The 21,356-nt window shown below is 45.4% G+C and overlaps 1 protein-coding gene across 2 annotated transcripts in view; it reads left to right on the top strand.

The window, feature by feature from the left end:
* The first annotated feature begins 1,698 nt into the window (after positions 1–1,698).
* ITGB3 (integrin, beta 3 (platelet glycoprotein IIIa, antigen CD61)) overlaps positions 1,699–21,356 on the top strand; it is a 57,350-nt gene continuing 37,692 nt past the window's right edge. For both annotated transcript variants that reach the window (XM_011973268.1, XM_011973267.1), the window contains exon 1: positions 1,699–1,806. In XM_011973268.1, coding sequence (XP_011828658.1) covers positions 1,728–1,806 — 79 coding nt within the window. In that variant the 5' untranslated portion in view covers positions 1,699–1,727. The remainder of the gene's footprint in view (positions 1,807–21,356) is intronic.

Genomic DNA, 21,356 nt, shown 5'->3' with positions numbered 1-21,356 from the left:
GATAGTAAATGTAAACACAACCATCAATTACTATACTAAATGTGAATGGACTACCTCCTTTGCCTTCCTTGGGGCTGGGAGTGCAGAATGGACTCACTTGCACAATTGCGTCATGTTTGCTAGGGCTTGGGCTTGGGTTGTGGACTTAGCATATTTGCTGAGGTTGTTGCCCACTCCAAGTGGTTGGTGCCAGTAGGGATAGGCTGAGGAGACACCTAAGTGGCTGGAGATTGGTTTTATATATATGGGAATGGAGCAGATAAGTAAATATTTTAGGCAGAGATGTAACCAGGCCATGTTACCTGAACTTTGCTCCAGGGCGTTGAAATTGCTGTTAAAACGCTTCTGGCCTAAAGGCCCTCTGAAGCCAGGGGAGGTAGATGGAGCTTCAACCTGAAAGCCCAGGTCAGAGGTCCCAACTACCCTTTCCAGAGCTGGCTCTTCCCCTTGCAAATTGCTAGTGACGCTTCTGCTGATGTGTGTTACTGTTAAGGTGTATCCTAGTGTTTGGGAGGGTGGGGCAGGAGGTGGAGGATTGTCAGAAAAAAATTACATGGAAAAGAGGGCATCGGAGATGTTTTGAAAGATAAGTGGAATTTTCCAAGTGGAAAAAGGAAGGAAAATCAGTCAGACAGGAAGACATGGGCATTTGGGAATGACATGTATCTTCTTGGACTAGGGTGTGAGATGGGCTGGAGAGATGGGTCAGGGCCAGTTGTCTGGCATCTTGTGTGTCGCAGAAGAGGGTGGGGACTCTGCATAGGGAAGCCAAGGGCCACTCTGAGAGCCCTAAAAGGGAACTGATGCCTCAGGCCTTGTTTTTTTATCACCATCAGGGCTACCCAATGAGGAGGGCTGCACTACCCCGGCTACTTCCTGGTGGCCTCTTGCTCATAGCCATAGTATTTTGCCTCTCTGAGCTTCCAGAGGTTTTAAGTCTGGGGAAGATCCAGGGACTCAAAGAAAGATTGGGATGGGAGTTAAGGGGCCACAGTTTGGGGGAGTCAGACAGGAGGCCTTTGAGGAAAATAGATAAAGTCCCAAAGCCTGTTAGTGTGAATTTGGAGGCAATATGCTGACTGTGTTCTGAAACGTTTTCAGACACCGGCTAGGTGCAACCAAGTGTTTGTGGGGTGAGGCTCTTCATGGACTCATCACTGCTTACACAAGCTTGGGATGTGGTCTTGCCCTCAACAGGGAGGTAGTCTACCGGAAAACCAAACTAAGGCAGGAAAAAAATTAGTTAATAATAAAAGACTGAATCGGCTCAGAGAAGGCATTCAACAGATGTTTGTCAATCAAATTAATTAAAGTGTGAATGAATGAAACTCGAGGCAGTGGGTGAATGTGTCCCAAGAATCCAAATGAAACAGGGTATCCCGGGAGGCGGGACTGGAAGGGTCCAGAGAGGGGTCACAAGCTCCTGGCCTTTCTGAGCTTCCAAGTGCCCAGTCGCGGACCCCTGGGACCAGGATGCGCTGACAACCTGGCTGGCAGGCGGGTCCTCGTGGGCGAGGCGAGGGAAGCGGCAGGAGAGTAGCAGCAGTTTCCCACCGCTCCCTCTCAGGCACAGGGTCCAGAGAAGCCCGAGGGGAGGAAGCGCAAGTCCGTGGCCCGCCCCGTTGCGTCCCACCCACCGCGTCCCCTCCCCTCCCGCTGCGGGAAAAGCGGCCGCGGGCGGCGGCGCCCACTGTGGGGCGGGCGGAGCTCGGCGGGAGGCGGACGAGATGCGAGCGCAGCCGGGGCCCCGGCCGCTCTGGGCAACTGTGCTGGCGCTGGGGGCGCTGGCGGGCGTTGGCGTCGGAGGTGAGTGAGGCTCCGGCTTGGCAGCGACGCAGCTGCCCCAGGACCTGCGCCGCGGTCAAGTTGCGGACTTGGAGCCGGGAAACCCGGAGGGCTGGTTCAGCGCGTCTGCGCTGGGAATGCGCGGGTCCTGGCTGGGGCCGTCGGAGCCGGGAGCTGGGGACCTTCCTGGCCTGGCGGTGGCGAGGCTGAGAGGTGCCTGGGGGCGGGTCCTCCGGGACGCCGAAGCCATCAGCCAGGCTGAGAGCCTTCCCGGCCGCCGCGGCGCTCACGGTGCGGTGGGCTCATCTCTGAGTCCCGCGATCAGCCTGGGCTGCGCGCGTCGTTGGTGGTCCCGGTCGGGCCAAGGACTACTGGCCCAGGAGCCAAGGCGAGGTGGGGCTTCCGGGGGTTGTTCCCAGGCCTTGGCAGAGGGATGCCGCCCTAGCTTCCTGGGTGAGAGCGAGCGAGCGCGCGCGCGGGTTAGCCAGTTTCCCCACGTTTCCAATTTCTCCTGCCACGCTTTCTCCAGGAAAAGGTTTTTTCTTTTTCTTTTTCTCTTTTTTCTTTTTTCCTTCAACTTGGCTTCCTGCGGGATTGTTTTGGAGCAGGATGAGGGCTTTGCTTCCTCCAGTGTCCCCGGGTGGCAGCGGTGCCTCTACTCCCGGGGCAGACCCAGCACCCGAAAAATCTCTAGTGTATTCGGGGAGCCATGAAAAGGCTCCCTTGGGCCGGTGAGATCCTTGGCTTTGTCTCTGCCTGCTGCGCACACCGTCAACCGTCAAGGCAATCGGCATTCGGCTTCTTTGGTGCTGGGGACACAGGTGGAGGGATGGAGCTGGCATATCCCGGGGTTGCTGACCGTGGTCCTCTCGGAGTCCTTGAAGATTTTGCCTGGGGTGGGGAGAAACTCTGGCTCCTGGTCTGCTGGGGCTGCCTCTGCCTCAGAGGATGACACAAAAGTGCATATAAGTATTTTTAATAAAAACTGTAGTACTCGTAAAACAACCTAACCCTGCAGAAGGGATTTGTTATTTTATTTTATTTATTTATTTATTGAGACTGAGCCTCCCTCTGTTGCCCAGGCTGGAGTGCAGTGGTGGGTTCTCGGCTCACTGCAACTTCTGCCTCCTGGGTTTAAGCGATTCTCCTGACTCTGCCTCCCGAGTAGCTGGGATTACAGGCGCCTGCCACCACGCTGGGTAATTTTTGTATTTTTAGTAGAGACAGGGTTTCACCATGTTGGCCAAGCTGGTCTCGAACTCCTGGCCTCAAGTGATCCACTCACCTCGGCCTCTCAAAGTGCTGGGAATACAGGCGTGAGCCACCGCACCTGGCCAGGATTTATTTTAAAAAGGGAAGCTTTGTTGATAAGTTCACTTCAAAGATAAAGTATTCGAAAATACTTTAGTGATTCCCTTCAAGACTCTTCTGTGTATGTATAGACGTGTAATTCATCCTGGACAGGGCAAGGATATCTTTTTTTTTTTTTTTTTTTTGAGATGGACTCTCGCTAGAGAGACGGAGTTTCTCCATGTTGGCCAGGATGGTCTCGATTTCTTGACCTTGTGATCCACCTGCCTCGGCCTCCCAAAGTGCTGGGATTACAGGCGGGAGCCACTGCGCCTGGCCAAGGATATCTTGAAGGAGGGATTACAGTTGATGCGAGGGGAATATTGCAGTGGTTATTGCTGAATTTCCTATGTGACAGGGACTAAAACAGATCAGCTGATAGTGTTCGAGTGCAGTGAGCAGTCTGATGACTATGACACAGAAATAGGAATCTCCAGCATTCTGCCCTCGGACATGTGGAGCCTTGGATCAGATGCGGGGAATGGAGAAATCTACCATGGCAACTCAGTCAAAAAAAAAAAAAAAAAAAGATGTGCTTTCCCTGTCCGGGATGAGATGCTTGCCTCCATGCACTTACAACAATTTTTGCTGTCATTAAAAATTTTCACATTCACAGTATTCCAAATTCACTTTGGAGTGTATTGGATTCCACTGCATTGACATACCTATGTTTGCGTTGAAAGATCCTTTAAGGTATCTGGTCAGGCACGGTGGCTTATGCCTGTTATCCCAGCACTTTGGGAAGTGGAGGTAGGAGGATTGCTTGAGCCCAGGAGTTCGAGACCAGCTTGGGCAACATAGTGAGACCTAATCTCTACTAAAAATTAAAAAAAAAAATCCTTAGGCGATCTGTTCACAGATTAATCTTGTGATTGGGACGATTCGAGAAGTGGTGATGGGTTGGGCTGGGCTAGCCCCGCACTCTCTGAGAAGCAGCGTACAGTAGTGTTTAAGGGCGGGGGCTCTAAAGTCAGACTTCCAGAGTAATACCCCGCCCCCAACTCTGCAAAGTAGTTTCTCTTATATTTATATCTGCCATCCCAGTGTTGGTGGCAGGGTCATCAGACCCCTGGGGAAGCAGATGGTGGGATGAGAGTAGGACAGTTGGGTTGGGACTCCAAGTGTCGAAGGGGCACAGAAAGAGCTGAGTGGGTGTGGGAGTGGCACAGAGAGGTTGTCCCAGGGTGGTAGAGTCTGCTTTGGGGAGAACAGAGGTTGATTGAGGATAACATCAAGTTTTTTATTTTATGTACGAAGGTGATCTTTTTAGCTTCACCCAGGAAGTATGGGTTTTGTGTCTTCCTCGTGTTTAGGTTTTTATTCTGACCTAATTAGGTCTAAGCTGGGGTGTTTATTTCTCTTTTGGAGTTTATATCCTAGAAACTCTCCAGCTGAGGCCCTCTGCAGGAATCCTCAGGTCCTGGAGAAACACAGGAGGAAGGCTTGTTGGCTTCGGAAAGGGGAGCTATGGTTTAAAACCAGTAAGATGTGGGTTTGATTCTTGACTTTGTCTCCTGTAGGCTCTGTGGCCTTAAATAAGTTACCTAATCTCTTGAGTCCTCAGTTTCCTCATTTGTAAGGTGGAGGAAACAATGCCTATGATTATGCTGATTAAATGAAACAGAGGCACAAAATAAGTATTTAATAAATGACAACTACTATTGTCATTATTCTTCCTGTCCATGCTATCTACCATGTATTGGAGGCAAAAGCTGTTACCGCTTCATGCATAAGCACTATGCAGGCTTTCAGAATGAAACTGATGGGGTCCCTTTCCCTACACATATGTGAGAGGGGGTCCCTCTTATTTCAACTTATTCCTCATTGCCGACTTGGCGTATCTCAGCTACTCTAACCCGGCAAGAATCCACAGAACCAGCCAAGGAGGAAAAAGGCTTATACATTTGCTTTACCCATGAGAAAACCTCAAGCCCCGTATCTGAAAAAAGAGGAAGGTAAAAGGATCTATAAGATTTCAAGTTCCATGAGGAGAGGGACATGTCTATTTTGTTCAATACTCTATGCCCACTGCCTGGCACATAGGCAGCAAAATGAATATCTATGGAATGCTATGAAAAGGCATCTATAGATGATGTGCCTCTCGTTAAGAAACCCAATGTTTGAATATTTGCACTCATTCATGTAAGATCCTCAAGTGGTCTGTTTGGATAATCTGGAGGGTATTAAAACATAGCCAAGATTTTGAATTCTTTGGGCATTTGGGCTGCTGCACTGTTGCACCATTTAGACCTGTGATCTGAGAGTGTGAAAAACTCAAGGAATCCTCTGTAAAGTGTCTGTGTTTTTTTTTTTTTTTCCTCCTGGGAGGAGCCAGTAGAAGGGCAACATTCTCCTTTCTCCCCCTTAGACGTGTGGGTGTGAGGGCAAAGGTGAGGAGTGACAGAGGTCTCCTGGGAAGACCATAAGATGGGGTAAGCACACCACAGTGAGGAAGGGGAGTCTGGCTATGACTCTAGAATTTCCTGATAGAAATTTCTCCTCTAAAGCTTCCCACCCTACTTGGGATCTCTGGTTATCATCCCCTCCCAGTCCCAAGAACCCTTCTTCCCTTGTTGGCAGAAATCTCCAGGAAGCATGCCCACAGGAACCACAACTCATGAATCAGCAGACAGATAATTAACCGAGGGAGTGACTGAGCAGCTTCAGGGATGAACCGCGTGGTTTTACCCAGCCCTCTCTGCTGCCCACAGAGTGGGCCTGCTGCTCCACCCCGTCACCTCTGCTCCCTCTTCCTGAACCTTGGCCCTGCCTGAGTGGGATCTTCATTGTGCCTGATGGAGCTCAGGCCACTAGTGGAAATGAAGGTGGGAGCAGGGAAATGACTCTGTTTAGGGGAACTGCCTATTCCCCGTGTGGGAACTGCTGGCATTTATTGAAACGTGAAACTCTCCAGCAAAAAAGTGATAGCATCTGCCTTTCTGTCCATGCACACAGTCTCACCAGAAACACTCTTTTTTTTTTTTTTCTTTTTGGTTAGGTAATTCAGGTATAATTTTATGTGCAGTAAAATTCACCCTTTTTAGTATGTACAGTTCTATGAATTTTGACACATGCATACAGTCAAGTAACCATTGCCATTATCAAGATACAGAATATTTCCATCATCCCCCAAAGTTCCCCCAAGCTCTTTTTTTTTCTTCTTTTTCTTTATAGAGGCAGGGTCTCACCATGTTGCCCAGGCTGGTCTCGAACTTTTGAGCTCAGGCAATCTGCCCACCTCGGCCTCCCAAACTGTTGGGATTACAGGCATGAGCTACTGTGCCAGGTACCCCCCAGCTCTTTTGTAATTGATACCCTACCCTCAACCCTCATCCGTTGCAACCACTGATTGGTTTCCTGTCCCTGCAGTTCTGTTTTGCAAAATGTCATATAAATGAAATCATGTGGTGTATAGACTTTCAGTCTGGCTTCTTTCACTTAGCATGATACATTTGGGGTTCATCTATGATGCTGCATCTATCAGTAACTGTAAGACATTGTCTGAGGCCACTCCATCTTCCTCAGTGTTGGAGCAGTTACCCCTGAAAGCATTGGGACTGGATCCATTAAACCTTGAAGGTGCTCCCCACTTTCAGTTTCTAAATTTTCTAATTGGATAGATGTATTTGGCTATATATAAGCCATTAGATTTTCCATGTGCTAAGTAGTTAAAGACTTCAGGATATTAGAGAGGATTTTGTAGCAACCAACACTTATTATTCTTGCTCATAGGAGTAACAGATATTTTGTGGCCAAATATTGTATGTCATGCTGCTCGGAGCCAGAAGTTGTTGAGTAAACCTGCGGCTATTCTACCTTTTTACATTTTTGGTAGCATCTCTGAAAAAACAACCCACTTGACTTTTTTTTTTTTTTCTTCTTTTTTTGGGAGGGTGGGTGGCTTTTTGGCCAAACCAGAAAGCCTGCTAGACAAATTCTAACACTAGATGTAACACTAGATGTCTTCTGTTTTTCTGTCATGTTCCCATGAAAAGACTATTTACTCACCCCACTCTCTCTGTTTTATAGTTGAGTTAGTTCAGTTTCTTAGTTCAGTTAGTGAAGATGTTTAAATATTCAAGGAGAGAAGGAGAAAGAATGAGGTGATATTCATCTTAAAAAAGTCAAAATAGCAAATATTGTTATTTCTCGGCCAGGCGCGGTGTCTCTTGCCTATAATCCCAGCACTTTGGGAGGCCCAGGCGGGCGGATCACCTGAGGTCAGGAGTTTGAGACCAACCTGACCAGCATGGAGAAACCCCATCTATACTAAAAATACAAAATTAGCTGGGCATGGTGATGCATGCCTGTAATCCCAGCTACTCGGGAGGCTGAGGCAAGAGAATCGCTTGAACCCAGGAGGCAGAGTTTGTGGTGAGCAGAGATCACACCATTGCACTCCAGCCTGGGCAACAAGAGCGAAACTCCGCCTCAAAAAACAGAACAAAACAAAACAAATATTGTTATTTCTCAAATAGGTTCATCCACATAGGATCATTGTCAGTCATTAAAATTGCTGGTTCCCTTCCAATTCTATTCCTCTATAATGTTCATATTAATCAGGTGGTGTGTTCTGTTTAGACATTTTCCCCTCACATTATGATTCTTTGTGTGTGTGTGTGTGTGCGTGTGTGTGTGTATTCCTTTACTTAAACCCGTGATATATAGTACTTTCTTTCATATAGAAAAAACCTCAGTGCGGAAAGAACAATGTATCTGGAATTAAGAAACCTACATTTGATTCACAGTTCTGCAGGCTTTTTCATCAGCTTGTTGGGTGACTTTGAACAAGTCACCTTACCTTTAGGCTTGAGTCTCTTGCTGTCCCAGGGGCTGCAAAGTGGGACAGAGAAGATGAAGGGAGATACTTCAGTGTGCTTCTGCCCCTCCCCACCAGCTTCAACTGGAACTCTTTTAACTAATTAACAATTTGGATTTCATGTAAGGATTTCTTTGGGAAAAAAAGAAGATCCTGCTGTTAAAATCAAGCTTGAAAAACTTTGCACTAGAAGAGAGCGCCAGAAGCTTGGCAAAAGACACATTCAGTAGCCACTTAAAAAGTCCCTGTAGTCAACCCTGCATCTCTTTGCTAATGGAATTTTTGGATAGAGAAACCTGGGTCTATGAGATCCACTGATGGCTCCAAACCCCAACTTTAGCCATCGCGCTTGTTGAACTCCAGATTGAACTTCTGCTGGAGCTGCCTGCAAGGAGCATATTTGACCAATCCCCAGGGGAGGGGAGGCTGGTGTTTCCTTCCTGGGACTTCCACAAGTTGAGAACAGATCATACTGTCCTGGGCAGTTCTTGAAGGCTGTGAGAGTGGGCCTGACAAAGTTTACTCCTTTTTTTCTCCATTCTCTTTCATTATTATTATTATTATTGTTTAAAATTAACAAATAAAAATTATATATATTTGTGATGTGCAACATGATGTCTTGAAATACGTACACATTGTGGAATGGTTAAATGAAGTTAAATAACATACGCATTACCTCACATACATACTTATCATTTATTTGTGGTGAGAACTCTTAAAAATCTCCGCTCAACAATTTTCAGGTAGATGACATATGGTTATTAACTTTAGTCACCATGTTGTACAGTGGATCTCTTGAACTTATTTCTCCTGTCTAACTGAAAATTCATATCCCTTGACCAGCATCTCCTCATGCAACTCATACCCCAAAGCTCATTCTTATGTTCCTGCTAAGTTTGCCATTCCAAGAGGTTTTGATGCTGAAGGTGCAGTTTGTAGAAAGCCCAGCAGACTCTGGGGAGCCTACATTTAAATCAATGCAAATGTCTACAGGGAGGCAGAACAGAGGACATTTCAAATTAGCTTTAATTTTCTTTTAGCTTATAAAAGTAATTAAGCTTATTATTTAAAAAAAAGGCAGCTCAGAAATATAATGCAGAAAGTACAAGTACCAGTTCCTTGTAGTCTTGTCCTTAAAGATAACCACTGTTGATAGTTACTGCAGAGTTTTTTTCTATGTATTTGTCAACATATATAATTATTTATCATTATTGTTATTTCTCAAATAGGATAATCAATAATAGGATCTTTTTTTCTTTTCTTTTTTTTTTTTTTTTGAGACAGAGTCTTTCTCTGTCGCCCAGGCTGGAGTGCAGTTGTGCGATCCTGGCTCACTGCAACCTCTGCCTCCTGGGTTCAAGCCATTCTCCTGCCTCAGGTTCCCGAGTAGCTGGGATCACAGGCATTTGCCACCATGCTCAGCTAATTTTTGTGTTTTCAGTAGAGACAGGGTTTGGCCATGTTGGCCAGGCTGGTCTTGAACTCCTTACCTCAGGTGATCCACCCACCTTGGCCTCCCAAAGTGCTGGGATTACACACATAAGCCACCGCACCTGGCCCATTGTCTCTTAATAATATACTCTAGGCATCTTTTTATGTCAGTTTATGGCTTTCCATTATTTATCCCAAGAGCTATAATTCTAGACATAAGGCATACTGTTTGTTATATGGATATATCAGAATTTACTTAACCAATTCCCTGTTGGCAGACATTGGGGTCATTCCCAATTATTTGCTACTACAAATAAAGCTGCAGGGGATATCCTTATTCATTTATTATGCACCTTCGTTTGAGTGTTTCTACAGACTTAATTTCTTGAACAAAAGTTGGCGGGTTGAAGGGCATGCATATTTTAAATTTAAATTTTAATAGGTGTTGTCAATTTGTCCTCCAAAACGGTTGAACCAGTTTGCTTTCCTACCAAGACAGGCTGGCAGTAAGGACTGGTGGTAGCACCACGGCCGGCTGTCCACACCCATAACACATGAGCTGGGGGAGGAAGGCTGCAGAACTGGACAGCAGGATGCCAAGGAGGTCACCAATAGGGCACTCCTGGACTGAGCCTCGGACAGCTTGGTACAGACCTGCTTCTGTATACTGAATGAGTCAGATGAGAGGTGGGGTCGATGCTAATAAAATTTTCCAGAACTCTTGAGATGCAGTGTTTGAGTGAAACATCAGGCCATCAGGAAGAAATGGCCACCTGTGCACTGCTTCAGGGTTCTTATGTCTTGGGTTGCTAGGCTTCCTGGGGTATGAGTCCACCTGCCGATGCTTTCTGGCTGGAAGAGTGGATACTTCCAGGACTGGCAGCACCTTGAAGATCATCTAATTTGACCCCTGTTTGTTTTACCAAAAAGCAAAAAGGTTGTTTCTGAGAAGTGAAGTGACTTGTCCAAGATCATACAACTGGCTCAGTGGCATTGGTTGGGTCTCTCCCTGGGGGCTCTTGTCTCCTGCCCAGAATGATTTCTTCACCATATCCTGTTAGAGACAAAGGGCCCTTTCACATCTGACCTTGAGGTGGAGGGGAGGGGATGGGGATTCCTGGTGTAGGAAGTGACTAGAGTGAAAGTAAGGGGGAAGGAAATGAACATTTATTGAGCATTCGCTATAGAGGGTTCTTTCATGTGTGTTATGTCATTTAATCCTAACAACTTGGGAGCACTGGGGAAAGGAAGCAGCTGTCTGGAGTCTCCAGTGCTTGGCTGATGTGGCTGGTTAGACCCGTTAAATACTACAGAGCAGTTATAATTTCTTGACTACGAATGTGACGTAGACTCAAAGAGGCACTGGGCCGTAGAGGGAGCACCAGAGAGATGAAGGGATGTGTTTGAGGTCATATGGTCAGAGGAAGGGCAAAGATGGCTTTAGACATGAGGTTTCCTGCTGCTTTGCATGCAGTTTCTGCCATAGCCACCATATCTGTTGTTTTACTGCCCCTGCCTTACTACATTTCTCAGGAGCTGGGTGTTAATTTTAGACCACGACCTTAGAGAAGACAGGGCACTGTCCTGGGATGAGCTTTATGCAGTTTTCAGCACATGACAACCTAATTAACCTTATTGGAGATGATAACCAGACATAATCTGGCTTCATTTACAAGGACAGTACCTGCCCTAGATTTTCCCATTAGCACCATCTTGAAGTGTCAACTCCACAGAGAGACCTTTCCTGACCACGTGCTCTAAAGGAGTCTCCTTCCCTCATTGCTTGCTATTCCCCGCCCTTTTTTTTCCCTTTGAGACAGAGTCTCACTCCATCACACAGGCTGGAGTGTAGTGGCACGATCTTGGCTCACTGCAAACTCCGCCTCCCAGGTTCAAGCAATTTTCCTGCCTTAGCCTCCCAGGTAGCTGGGATTACAGGCATGCACCACTATGCCCAGTTAATTTTTGTAGTTTTAGTAAAGACAGGGTTTCGCCATGTTGGCCAGGGTGGTCTTGAACTCCTGACCTCAGGTGATCTGCCCGCCTCGACCTCCCAAAGTGCTGAGATTACAGTGTGAGCCACCATGCCCGGCCTATCCTGCTTTATTTTCTTACAGCATGAAGGGTCAATGAAAGGATATGGCCAGTGGTCAAGACATTTGAACTTTGTCTACAGGGAATCCACTTGGTCAGACAAAAATCCTTCCTGTCTTTTCCTTGTGAACAAAAGTTCTCTGAAAAGGAATTGGGAGGAAAGACTTTATTCCAATGAACAGTTTGCAAACTGGGGAAACTCAGTTGTTGGTGTCAGAATTGGGGGTTTATAATGTAAGTTGCTGCCCAGGTTCCTGATGAGGTCCACTTATGCAAATGAACAATTCCAACTTGCTTAGTTCTGTTTGGTTGAAACAACTGAGGCCTGACTGGTCAAGGCAGCAGAGCCCTGACTGGTTATTTTAGGTTAGCTCTGGGGGTTCCAAAGTTGAACAGAGGTGTTGATTTTCAGGGAACTCAGAGTAGGTTGTGACCTCTAGTCAGCAAATGGCAGCTTTGCTCTATTTAAAATTTAGGCCCACTTAGCCACTCCGGATCTATCTTGAAGGACTGGCTCTTTCAGGTTCACATTTGTTCACACCCTCAGGCCCTATGAGTCATCCATCAGCAAGTCTTTAGATGGAACGTATCTAGAGTCTGACCACATCGTTGACTCCGCTACCATCCAAATCTGCTGCCATCTGTTGCCTGGATTATTTTAGTACATTTCTAATTGAATAATAAGTCTCTTTCCTTTTTGCTTCCCTTCTTTCTGTCTTCCACTCAGCAGTCAGGATGATCTTTTTTCGCTCACCTCTGCTCAGATTCCTCAGTGGCTTCCCACTGTGTGGAGAAAGAAGCCACACTGTCTACCATGGCCTATAGCTTCCTAGTGTTCTGGTCCCTAACTGCTCCTCTAAGCTCCTCTGTGCTTCTCTCTTCCTCCTTTCTCTCTCTGCCTGCTATTTCTTTAACAGGCTGATGTCCATCCAGATCTTGTCTTGGGTTCTTTCTGGAATGTCTGTGCCTTAGATCTTCCCATGATTCACTCTTTAACGTCATTTGAAATGTCAGCTCCATAGAGAGACCTTCTCTCTGTGCTCTAAAGGAGAGTCCTTCCCCTCATTGCTTGCTATTCCTTTATCCTGCTTTATTTTCTTACAGCATTTGCCACTGTTAGAAATTGTGCATTTTTGTTGTGTATTTTTTGTTATCATCTTTCTTACTAAAATGTAAGCTTCACGAGAGCAGGGACTCTGTTTAGTTAATCAGTGTGTCTCCAGTGCCTAGGAGAGTGCCTGGCACGGGTAGATGCTCAATGAACATTTGTCGAGTAAATGAATGAATGAATCGATGACTACTGACACCACTGATATATACAGGTAGAAGAATGTACAGCTAAAGTAACCGCTTTTCAAACCTTATCCATACGTGGATTAAATGCACCAAAAATTTCATTTCATGCTGACTTTTTTCAATCATGCAAAGTATTTCATGGCAATGTTCTTCAAAATCATGCCATATAAATGATGGAGATGCAAATCCATTTTGTATTAGTTTCTTAGGGCTGTTGTAACAAAGCACCACAAACTGGGTGGCACAAAACAACAGAAATTCATTCTTGTTGGAAGTTAGAAATCTGAAATTAAGGTGTCAGCAGGCCCGTGGTCCCTCTGAGACTCTGGGTAGAATCAGTCCTCCTTCCTAGCTTCTGGTGTTGGCCGGTAATCTTTAGTGTGCCTTAGTTTCTGGCTGCATCACTTCAACCTCTGCCTCACATGGTATTCTCTCTGTGTGTCTCTGTCTTCATGTGGTGTTTTTCTCTTCTCATAAGGACATCAGTCATGTTGGATTAGAGTCCACCCTAATGATATCAATTGATTACATCTGCAAAGACCTGATTTCTCTGTAAGGTCATGGTCATGGGCACTGGGGTAAGGACTTCAGCATATCTTTTTTGGGGACATAAGCCAACTTATAACACATTTTAATATTGGTGGAGGCAAATTATACACAAATATTTTCCAATGTTAAATACCATATTTAACTGGCTCTGATATACTTAAAAACAGTTTTAAATCTCTGAAATCAGGATATATACTATAGCCACAGTATTAGATTTGATGAAATATGGTTGCCTGGATTCTCTACAGCTTACTGGAGCTTTTTGCTCAGAGCACAGAGGTGTGCGTTACCTTAAACTCCACCTCTTTGTCTCCTCCTTCTTTGAGTTACTTAGCTGATGCTACATTTAAGGAAGGAACAAAATTAAAATAAACTTTCTTGGCCACTTGCTCTAGAGAAACCACTTGTGCCTATGTAGGACAGTAAGCATGAGATGTTTTGTTTTTTCATGAGTCACACGACCAGGTGACTACAATGAGGCACCATGTGAGTCACCCACTGTCCCCATGGACCTAATTGGGTAGTGACCAGTCAAAGGTCAGTGGCAGGGCTGGGGACCCAGATTAGAATTCCTTTCTGGCAGAGTGATAGATGTCCATAGTGTTTGCAGATCATCCTCCCTTCTCGACAAACACCTCTCACTCTGACTTAGCCCTCTCCTGTAGTCCCCTGTCCTCATTAGGGTGGCCTGTTCCTACAGTCCAACATCCTGTCTCATTGGACAACATGTCCTCAAAATAGCCCCCATTGACGCATTATGACTTCCACTGGATCCAATTCCCTCCCTTGTTTCCTTTGTTCCTTCATTTTTCCCACCCTTTGTCTCTCTTCTGGTTCTGTGATTCAAGCTGATGTACCAAACCACAACCTTTTTCTACTTTCCAGGCAAACTTCTTGGCTGGTCTTGATTGGATTAAAATTTTTATTTTCAAAAAACTTTTTTGAGGCAGGGTCTCATTTTGTTGCCCAGGCTGGAGTGAAGTGGCATGATCACAGCTTGCTGCAGCCTCAACTTCCCAGGCCTAGCTGATTTTCCTGCCTCAGCCCCTGAGTAGCTGGGACTGCTGGTGCATGCTACCATGCCCAGCTAATTTTTAAAAAAATTTTCATAGCGATGGGGGTCTCACTATGTTGCCCAGACTAGTCGCCAACTCCTAGGTTCAAGCAGTCCTCCTGCTTTGGCCTCCCAGAATGCTGGGATTACAGGCATAAGCCTGGATTTTCGAAGACTAATATTCCTAACCCCATTTAGAAGCCACATCTGACAATTAAACATTTTACCCTGGTGTGATACTTTCTGGCTGCACACTCCCACCACTCCTTCTGCTCAGGGCATACTAAACTTCATGTCTAGTATCCCCTAGAATGATGTCATCAAGGAAAAAAAAGTATTCACCTGCCCTAAACAACCTGAGACTCAGGATAAAAACAACAATAAAACCAATATAAATTATAGAAGCAGCAGCAGCAGCATTTATTGAGTACTTTCTGTGTTCCAGCTGTTGTGCTAGAGTTTTACAGGGTTTGGTTTATTTCATCCTTACGACCACCCTGTGAAGACTGGGGTCAATCCACCTTGTCCCCAGCTCTGGCTAACCTCTCAGAGGAAAGGGGTGGTAGGAGGTAGGAGTTGTTTGTTCTTTAAGTAACATTATGGTGAAGATTCCCACTTTAGCAGGACTGAGTCTGGGCCCCAGAGAATGAGCAGGAACATAGGCTTTATGAATGGCTTGAAATGGAGGCCCAAACTTGTTCCACATGTTCAGGAGGGAGTGGTGGGCTCAGAGCAACAACTCATTGAATCAGCATGGGCCCAGTGCAGAGACTTCTGATGAGTCAGTCACTTTAACCACTGAATTCCAGGGAACTGTCTGGGTAGCAGGTCTTGGTTGGGGGTAATATGGGGGGTTCATTGGTTCTCATGAAATCAATCTGTGATTCATTAAAAAGAGTGGATAAAGGGACTGGGTAACCACGACTCTCCAGGCATGACTTCCTAAAGAACAAATCCTGGCACCTCATTTTATCCTCTGGGGTCAGAGACCACTGGTTCACTGGGAGGGACCTGCTGTTATTTATTTTGTATCTTGCAAAGCTTCCTATTGTGGCTCCTAGAGACTCATAGGGAAATCAAGGACTCATAGGGAAATGCTAATTTGAAAATAAATGGATGGTTAATGGATAGACTGGGAAAAGTCCTAAAAAGTAATCTGACAGTGTCTGTATTAGTTCATTTTCATGCTGCTAATAAAAACATACCCAAGATTTGGTCGTTTATAAAGGAAAGAGGTTTAATTGACTCACAGTTCAAGATGGCTTGGGAGGCCTCAGGAAACTTACAATCATGGTGGAAGGTGAAGCAAACACGTCCTTCTTCACATGGTGGCAGGAAGGATAAGTGCCAAGCAAAAGGGAGAAAAGCCCCTTATAAAACCATAAGATCTCATGAGAACTCACTTGCTATTATGAGAACAGCAGCATGGAGGTAACTGCCCCCATGATTCAATTACCTTCCATCAGGTCCCTCCCACAACACCTGGGGATTATGGGAACTACAATTCAAGAGGAGATCGGGCGGGGGGTGGGGCAGGGGCCACACTGCCAAACCATATCATTTCACCACTAGCGCCTCCCAGATCTCATGTCCTCACATTTCAAAACACAATCATGACTTCCCAACACTTCCCCCAAATCTTAACTCATTCCAGAATCAACCCGAACGTCCAAGTCCAAAGTCTCATCTGAGACAAGGCAAGTCCCTTCTGCCTATGAGACTGTGAAATTGAAAGCAAATTAGTCACTTCCTAGATACAATGGGAGTATAGGCATTGGGTAAATACAGCCATTCCAAATGGGAGAAATTGGCCAAAACAAAGGGGCTACTGGCCCCATGCAAGTCTGAAATCCAGCAGGACAGTCAAATTGTAAAGCTCCAAAACGATCTGCTTTGACTCCATGTCTCACACCCAAGTCATATTGATGCAAGAGGTGGGCTCCCATGGCCTTGGGCAGCTCCACCCTTGTGGCTTTGCAGGGTACAGCCTCTCTACCAGCAACTTTCATGGGCTGGCGTTGAATGTCTGCAGCTTTTCCAGGCACATGGTGCAGGCTGTCAATGGATCTACCATTCTGGTCAGGAGGATGGTGGTCCTCTTCTCACAGCTCCACTAGGCAGTGCCCAAGGAGAGGGGGCTCTATGTGGGGGCCTCGACCCATATTTCCCTTGTGCACTCCCCTAGCAGAGGCTCTCCATGAGGGCCTTGCCCTGTAGCAAACTTCCGCCTGGACATCCAGGTGTTTCCATACATCCTCCGAAATCTAGGCAGAGATTCCCAAACGTCAATTCTTGACTTCTGTGCACCTGCAGGCTCAACACCACGTGGAAGCTGCCAAGGCTTGGGGCTTGCATCCTCTGAAACTATGGCCCCAGCTCTAAATTGGTCACTTTTAGCCATGGCTAGAGTGGCTGGGATGCAGGTCACCAAGTCCCTAGGCTGCACATAGCAGGGAGACCCTGGGCCTGGCCCAGGAAACCATTTTTTCCTCCTAGGCCTCTGGGCCTGTGATGAGAGGTGCTGCCATGAAGGTCTCTGACATGCCCTGGAGACATTTTCCCCATTGTCTTGGTAATTAACATTCAGCTCCTAGTTACTTATTTCTGCAGCTGACTTGAATTTCTCCACAGAAAATGGGTTTTTCTTTTCGATCACATTGTCAGCCTGCAAATTTTCCAAACCTTTATGCTCTGCTTCCCCTTGAATGCTTTGTTGCTTAGAAATTTCTTCTGACAGATACCCTAAATCATCTCTCTCACGTTCAATATTCCACAGATCTCTAGGTCAGGGGCAGAATGCTGCCAGTCTCTTTGCTAAAGCATAGCAAACATGACCTTTACTCCAGTTCCCAATAACTTCCTCATCTCCTCTGAGACCACCTCAGTGTGGACTTCATTGTCCATATCACTATCAGCATTTTGGTCAAAGTCATTCAACAAGTCTCTAGGAAGTTCCAAACTTTACCACATCTTCCTGTATTCTGAGCCCTCCAAGTTTCTAGGAAGCTCCAAACTTTCCCACATTTTCCTGTCTTCTTCTGAGCCCTCCAAACTGTTTCAATTTCTGCCTGTTACTCAGTTCCAAAGTCACTTTCACATTTTTGGTATCCTTATAGCAGCACTCCATTCTACCATTACCAATGTACTGTAATAGTCTGTTCTCACACTGCTAATAAAGACATACCCAAGACCAGGTAATTTATAAAAGAAAGAGGTTTAGTTGACTCACAGTTTTACATGGCTGAGAAGGCCTCAGGAAACTTACAATCATGGTGGAAGGGGAAGCAAACACATCCTTCTTCACATGGTGGCAGGATGGAGAAGTGCTGAGCAAAAGGGGGAAAAGCCTTTTATTAAACCATCAAATCTTGTGAGAACTTTCTATTAGGAGAACAGCAACATGTGGGTAACCATCCCCGTGATTCTGTTACCTCCCACTGGGTCCCTCTCGTGACATGTAGGGATTATGGGTACTACAGTTCAGATGAGATTTGGGTGGAGACACAGCCAAACCATATCAGTGCCCATACCTCCCATGGTCCTCTTCCTTCTTCTAACCTTTCTTGATGTCTCCTTGTGCTTCTCTCTCTTGTGAATATCAATGGCATTTATGTCCAGAATTACCCCTTTGCATGCCAATTCCCATGGAAAATCCAGAAAGGGAGGGAGATACCTAAAATAGTTCAGGCTGTGCTCCTCTCAGAAGTCTTCTGATAGGGGAAAAAGAGAGGCTATGTCCACATCTGCCTGGGAAGACAGCAATCAATCAGAGGAATGCTGAAATGAATTAGTGAATAGATTCAAAATTGGTTAATATTCTACAAGGCAATAAACCTTAACTTGTGGGGATAACCTTTTCTATCAGACAGAAATCATTGGTATTGTTGTTGGATAAGAATAATATACATTGTTTTCTTATCTAAGTAATTTACCTTGTATACCACAATATGATAGGGCTAAGAGATGGCCAGGCAGCTCATGCAGGGAGAAGTCTTGGGTTGCATTTTTTGTTGTGAACATTCAGGAATCCTGAAACTAGCAGCTACTTTTCTTTCATTATAGACATTGCATGGCTCAGGGCTGCCGCACCTCAGAGGTGACCTTGATGCTTTAAGGCCAGGCTTGGAACCAGTGTCATCATTCCCACTCACAGTCCTCACACTTACACTCTGAAGTTGTAGTCAAGTCGGAGAGTGGAGCCCCAGAGGTTACTCATGGGCTTATAATGGCATCCCACTTGTAGAATTTTAAAGTTGGGCGAGGCCTTTGAAGTTAGATGGACTCAAGGCTCTGAGGAGACCTGGGGCTTCCAGGAGGTGCTTCAAGGGTTCCACATGTAATCAAGGGTTTTTGGGAGAACAATGAAAGTTTAAATTGCCTGAGGAACTGTTGTAACCCATTTACATGTTTTATATTGGAATTCTATGCATAATTTTGAAAAATGAGCTCAGTTGCTTAAAAAAGCAAAGCAAAACTTCATCTATTCCCCTACCTTTCATTTTGCCCCAATGCATATTTACTGAGCATCTCCACTGGGTAAGAAATGTAGCTGAGTTGGGCGGGGCAGAGCAGGTCTCAAGGGACTTAAAATCTATAGGGTGGCAGTGTTGTTAAGGCAGACACATAAATAATTATGATGTGGTAGGAATATTAGAATTGAAGAAATGGAGGCTGAGAGGAGTTAAATGATTTACGCATGGCCACATTATCAGTGGGTGACTCAATTAGGATGACAGTCTACTCATTGTGTGTACCCATTCTGTTAGACCTCCCTGCCCCCCAGTAAGGTCCTGACATGGATACTGTTAAAGTATATATAATTTTCACGGAGTTAAAAGTATGAATTCTACACAAATATAAAGGGAACATGTGTAAAAGATTTTATTCAACTTTAGTAATGAGAGAACCAGTAAGACATTAGGAGTAGTTCAAAAGGAATTTCAAAGAAGGGAGATTTATAGTTGATCAGTCAAAGGAATGCTAAAATGAATTAGTGAATAGATTCAAAATTGGTTAATATTCTACAAGGCAATAAACCTTAACCTGTGGGGAATAACCTTTTCTATCAGACAGAAATCATTGGTATTGTTGTTGGATAAGAGTAATATACATTGTTCTCTTATCTAAATAATTTACCTTGTACTCCACAATATGATCATGATTAGATTAAAATGTTATGTTAGCCAGTTCTAGCAGCTATAACAAAATGCCATAAACTGGGTGGCTTAAATAGCAAACACTTATTTGTTTATTTATTTTGAGACGGAGTCTTGCTCTTGTCACCCAGGTGGAGTGCAGTGGTGTGATCTCGGCTCATTGCAATCTCTGCTTCCTAGGTTCAAGTGATTCTCCTGCCCCTCCCAAGTAGCCTCCCAAGTAGCTGGGATTACAGGCGCCCACCCCAATGCCTGGCTAATTTTTTATATTTTTAATAGAGACAGGGTTTCACCGTGTCGGTCACGCTGGTCTTGAACTCCTGACCTCAGGTGATCTACCTGCCTCGGCCTCCCAAAGTGCTGGGATTACAGGCATGAGCCACCTCACCTGGGCTATTTTTTTTTTTTTTTTAAGACAGGGTCTTGCACTGTTGCCCAGGCCAGAGTGTAGTGGTGCAGTCTTGACTCACTGTAACCTCTGCCTAATGGGTTCAAGCATTCTGCCTCAGCCTCCCAAGTAGCTGGGTTTACAGGTGCCTGCCACCATGCCTAGCTAATTTTTGTATCTTTAGTAGAGATGGGGTTTCACCATGTTGGACAGGTTGGTCTCAAACTCCTGTCCTCAAGTGATCTGCCTGCCTCGGCTTCCCAAAATGCTGGGATTACAGTTGTGAGCCACCATACCCAGTCTCCACCTCAGCCTTTTGAGTAGCCGGGATTACAGGTGCATACCATCATATCTGGCCACTGAGCACAAGTGCCCTATCCCACTCCCTTTTTTCCCGTTTTTTTGAAGATAGTCTCACTCTGTCACCCTGGCTGGAGTGCAGTCGTGCTATTATGGCTCACTGCAGCCTTGACCTCCTCGTCTCAAGTGATCCTTCTGTTTCAGCTTCCCAGGTAGCTTTGGTTACAGGCTTGTGCCACCATTCCTGGCTTTTTGTTTGTTTGTTTGTTTTGTTTTTTGTAGGGACAGGGTCCTACGATGTTGCCCAGGTTGGTCTCGAAGTCTGGGCTCAAGTGATCCTCCGGGCTTTGCCTCTCAAAGTGTTGGGATTACAGACGTGACCCACCATACCTGGCCTCATGGAGCACAAGTTTTAAAATTTGAAATTCACTGTACTGGTTTTTCTCCCTTTATGGTTTGTGCTTTTTATGTCAAGTTTAAGAACTCTTTGCCTAGTTCTACGTCTTGAAGATATTTTCTCATTTTTTTCTTCAATATTTTATCATTTTATGTTTTATCTTTGTGATCCATTTTGAGTTAATTTTTTATATATGTGTGTTTAGGATTCCCCAAGGCTTCTCCTAGACTCAATTGATTTTCATAAAGAATCACAGAACTTAAAGTTGTTATACTTATGGCTATGGTTTGTTACAGCTAAAGGATACAGATTTAAGTCAGTGATGGAAAAAGAAGCAAAGGACAGGGTCCAGGAGACACCAGGCCCAAATTTATAGTTGTCCTATCACTGTGAAGTCATGTGCACAGAGTTTATTTCTTCCAGCAGTGATGTATGAGAACATGTGGAATACTGAAAACTAGGTAAGGTCAGCTGAGCTCTGTGGTGTCCACAGTTTTTTGGTAGGTGGGTATGTAGGTGTGGTTGACTGCCCTCATGGATGACCTCCATCTGCAGCCCTCCAGCTGATGCCATTTGGTCCAAGGCCCCCACCATTAATCACATTATTAGCATAGACTATATGGAGTGGCCTAAAACCTCTAGGTAAAGAAAGACTTTCTTACTAGGCTGGACATTCCAAGGGCTTAGAGGTTACATCCTAGGGAGCTGGGCAAGGGCCAGATATTTCTCAGAATGTG

Source organism: Mandrillus leucophaeus, unplaced genomic scaffold, assembly GCF_000951045.1.
Source record: "Mandrillus leucophaeus isolate KB7577 unplaced genomic scaffold, Mleu.le_1.0 Scaffold1362, whole genome shotgun sequence".
In the NCBI taxonomy this organism is placed as follows: Eukaryota; Metazoa; Chordata; class Mammalia; order Primates; family Cercopithecidae; genus Mandrillus; species Mandrillus leucophaeus.
Note: the sequence above shows the minus strand (reverse complement) of the source record. Positions and strands in the feature narration are given on the sequence as shown.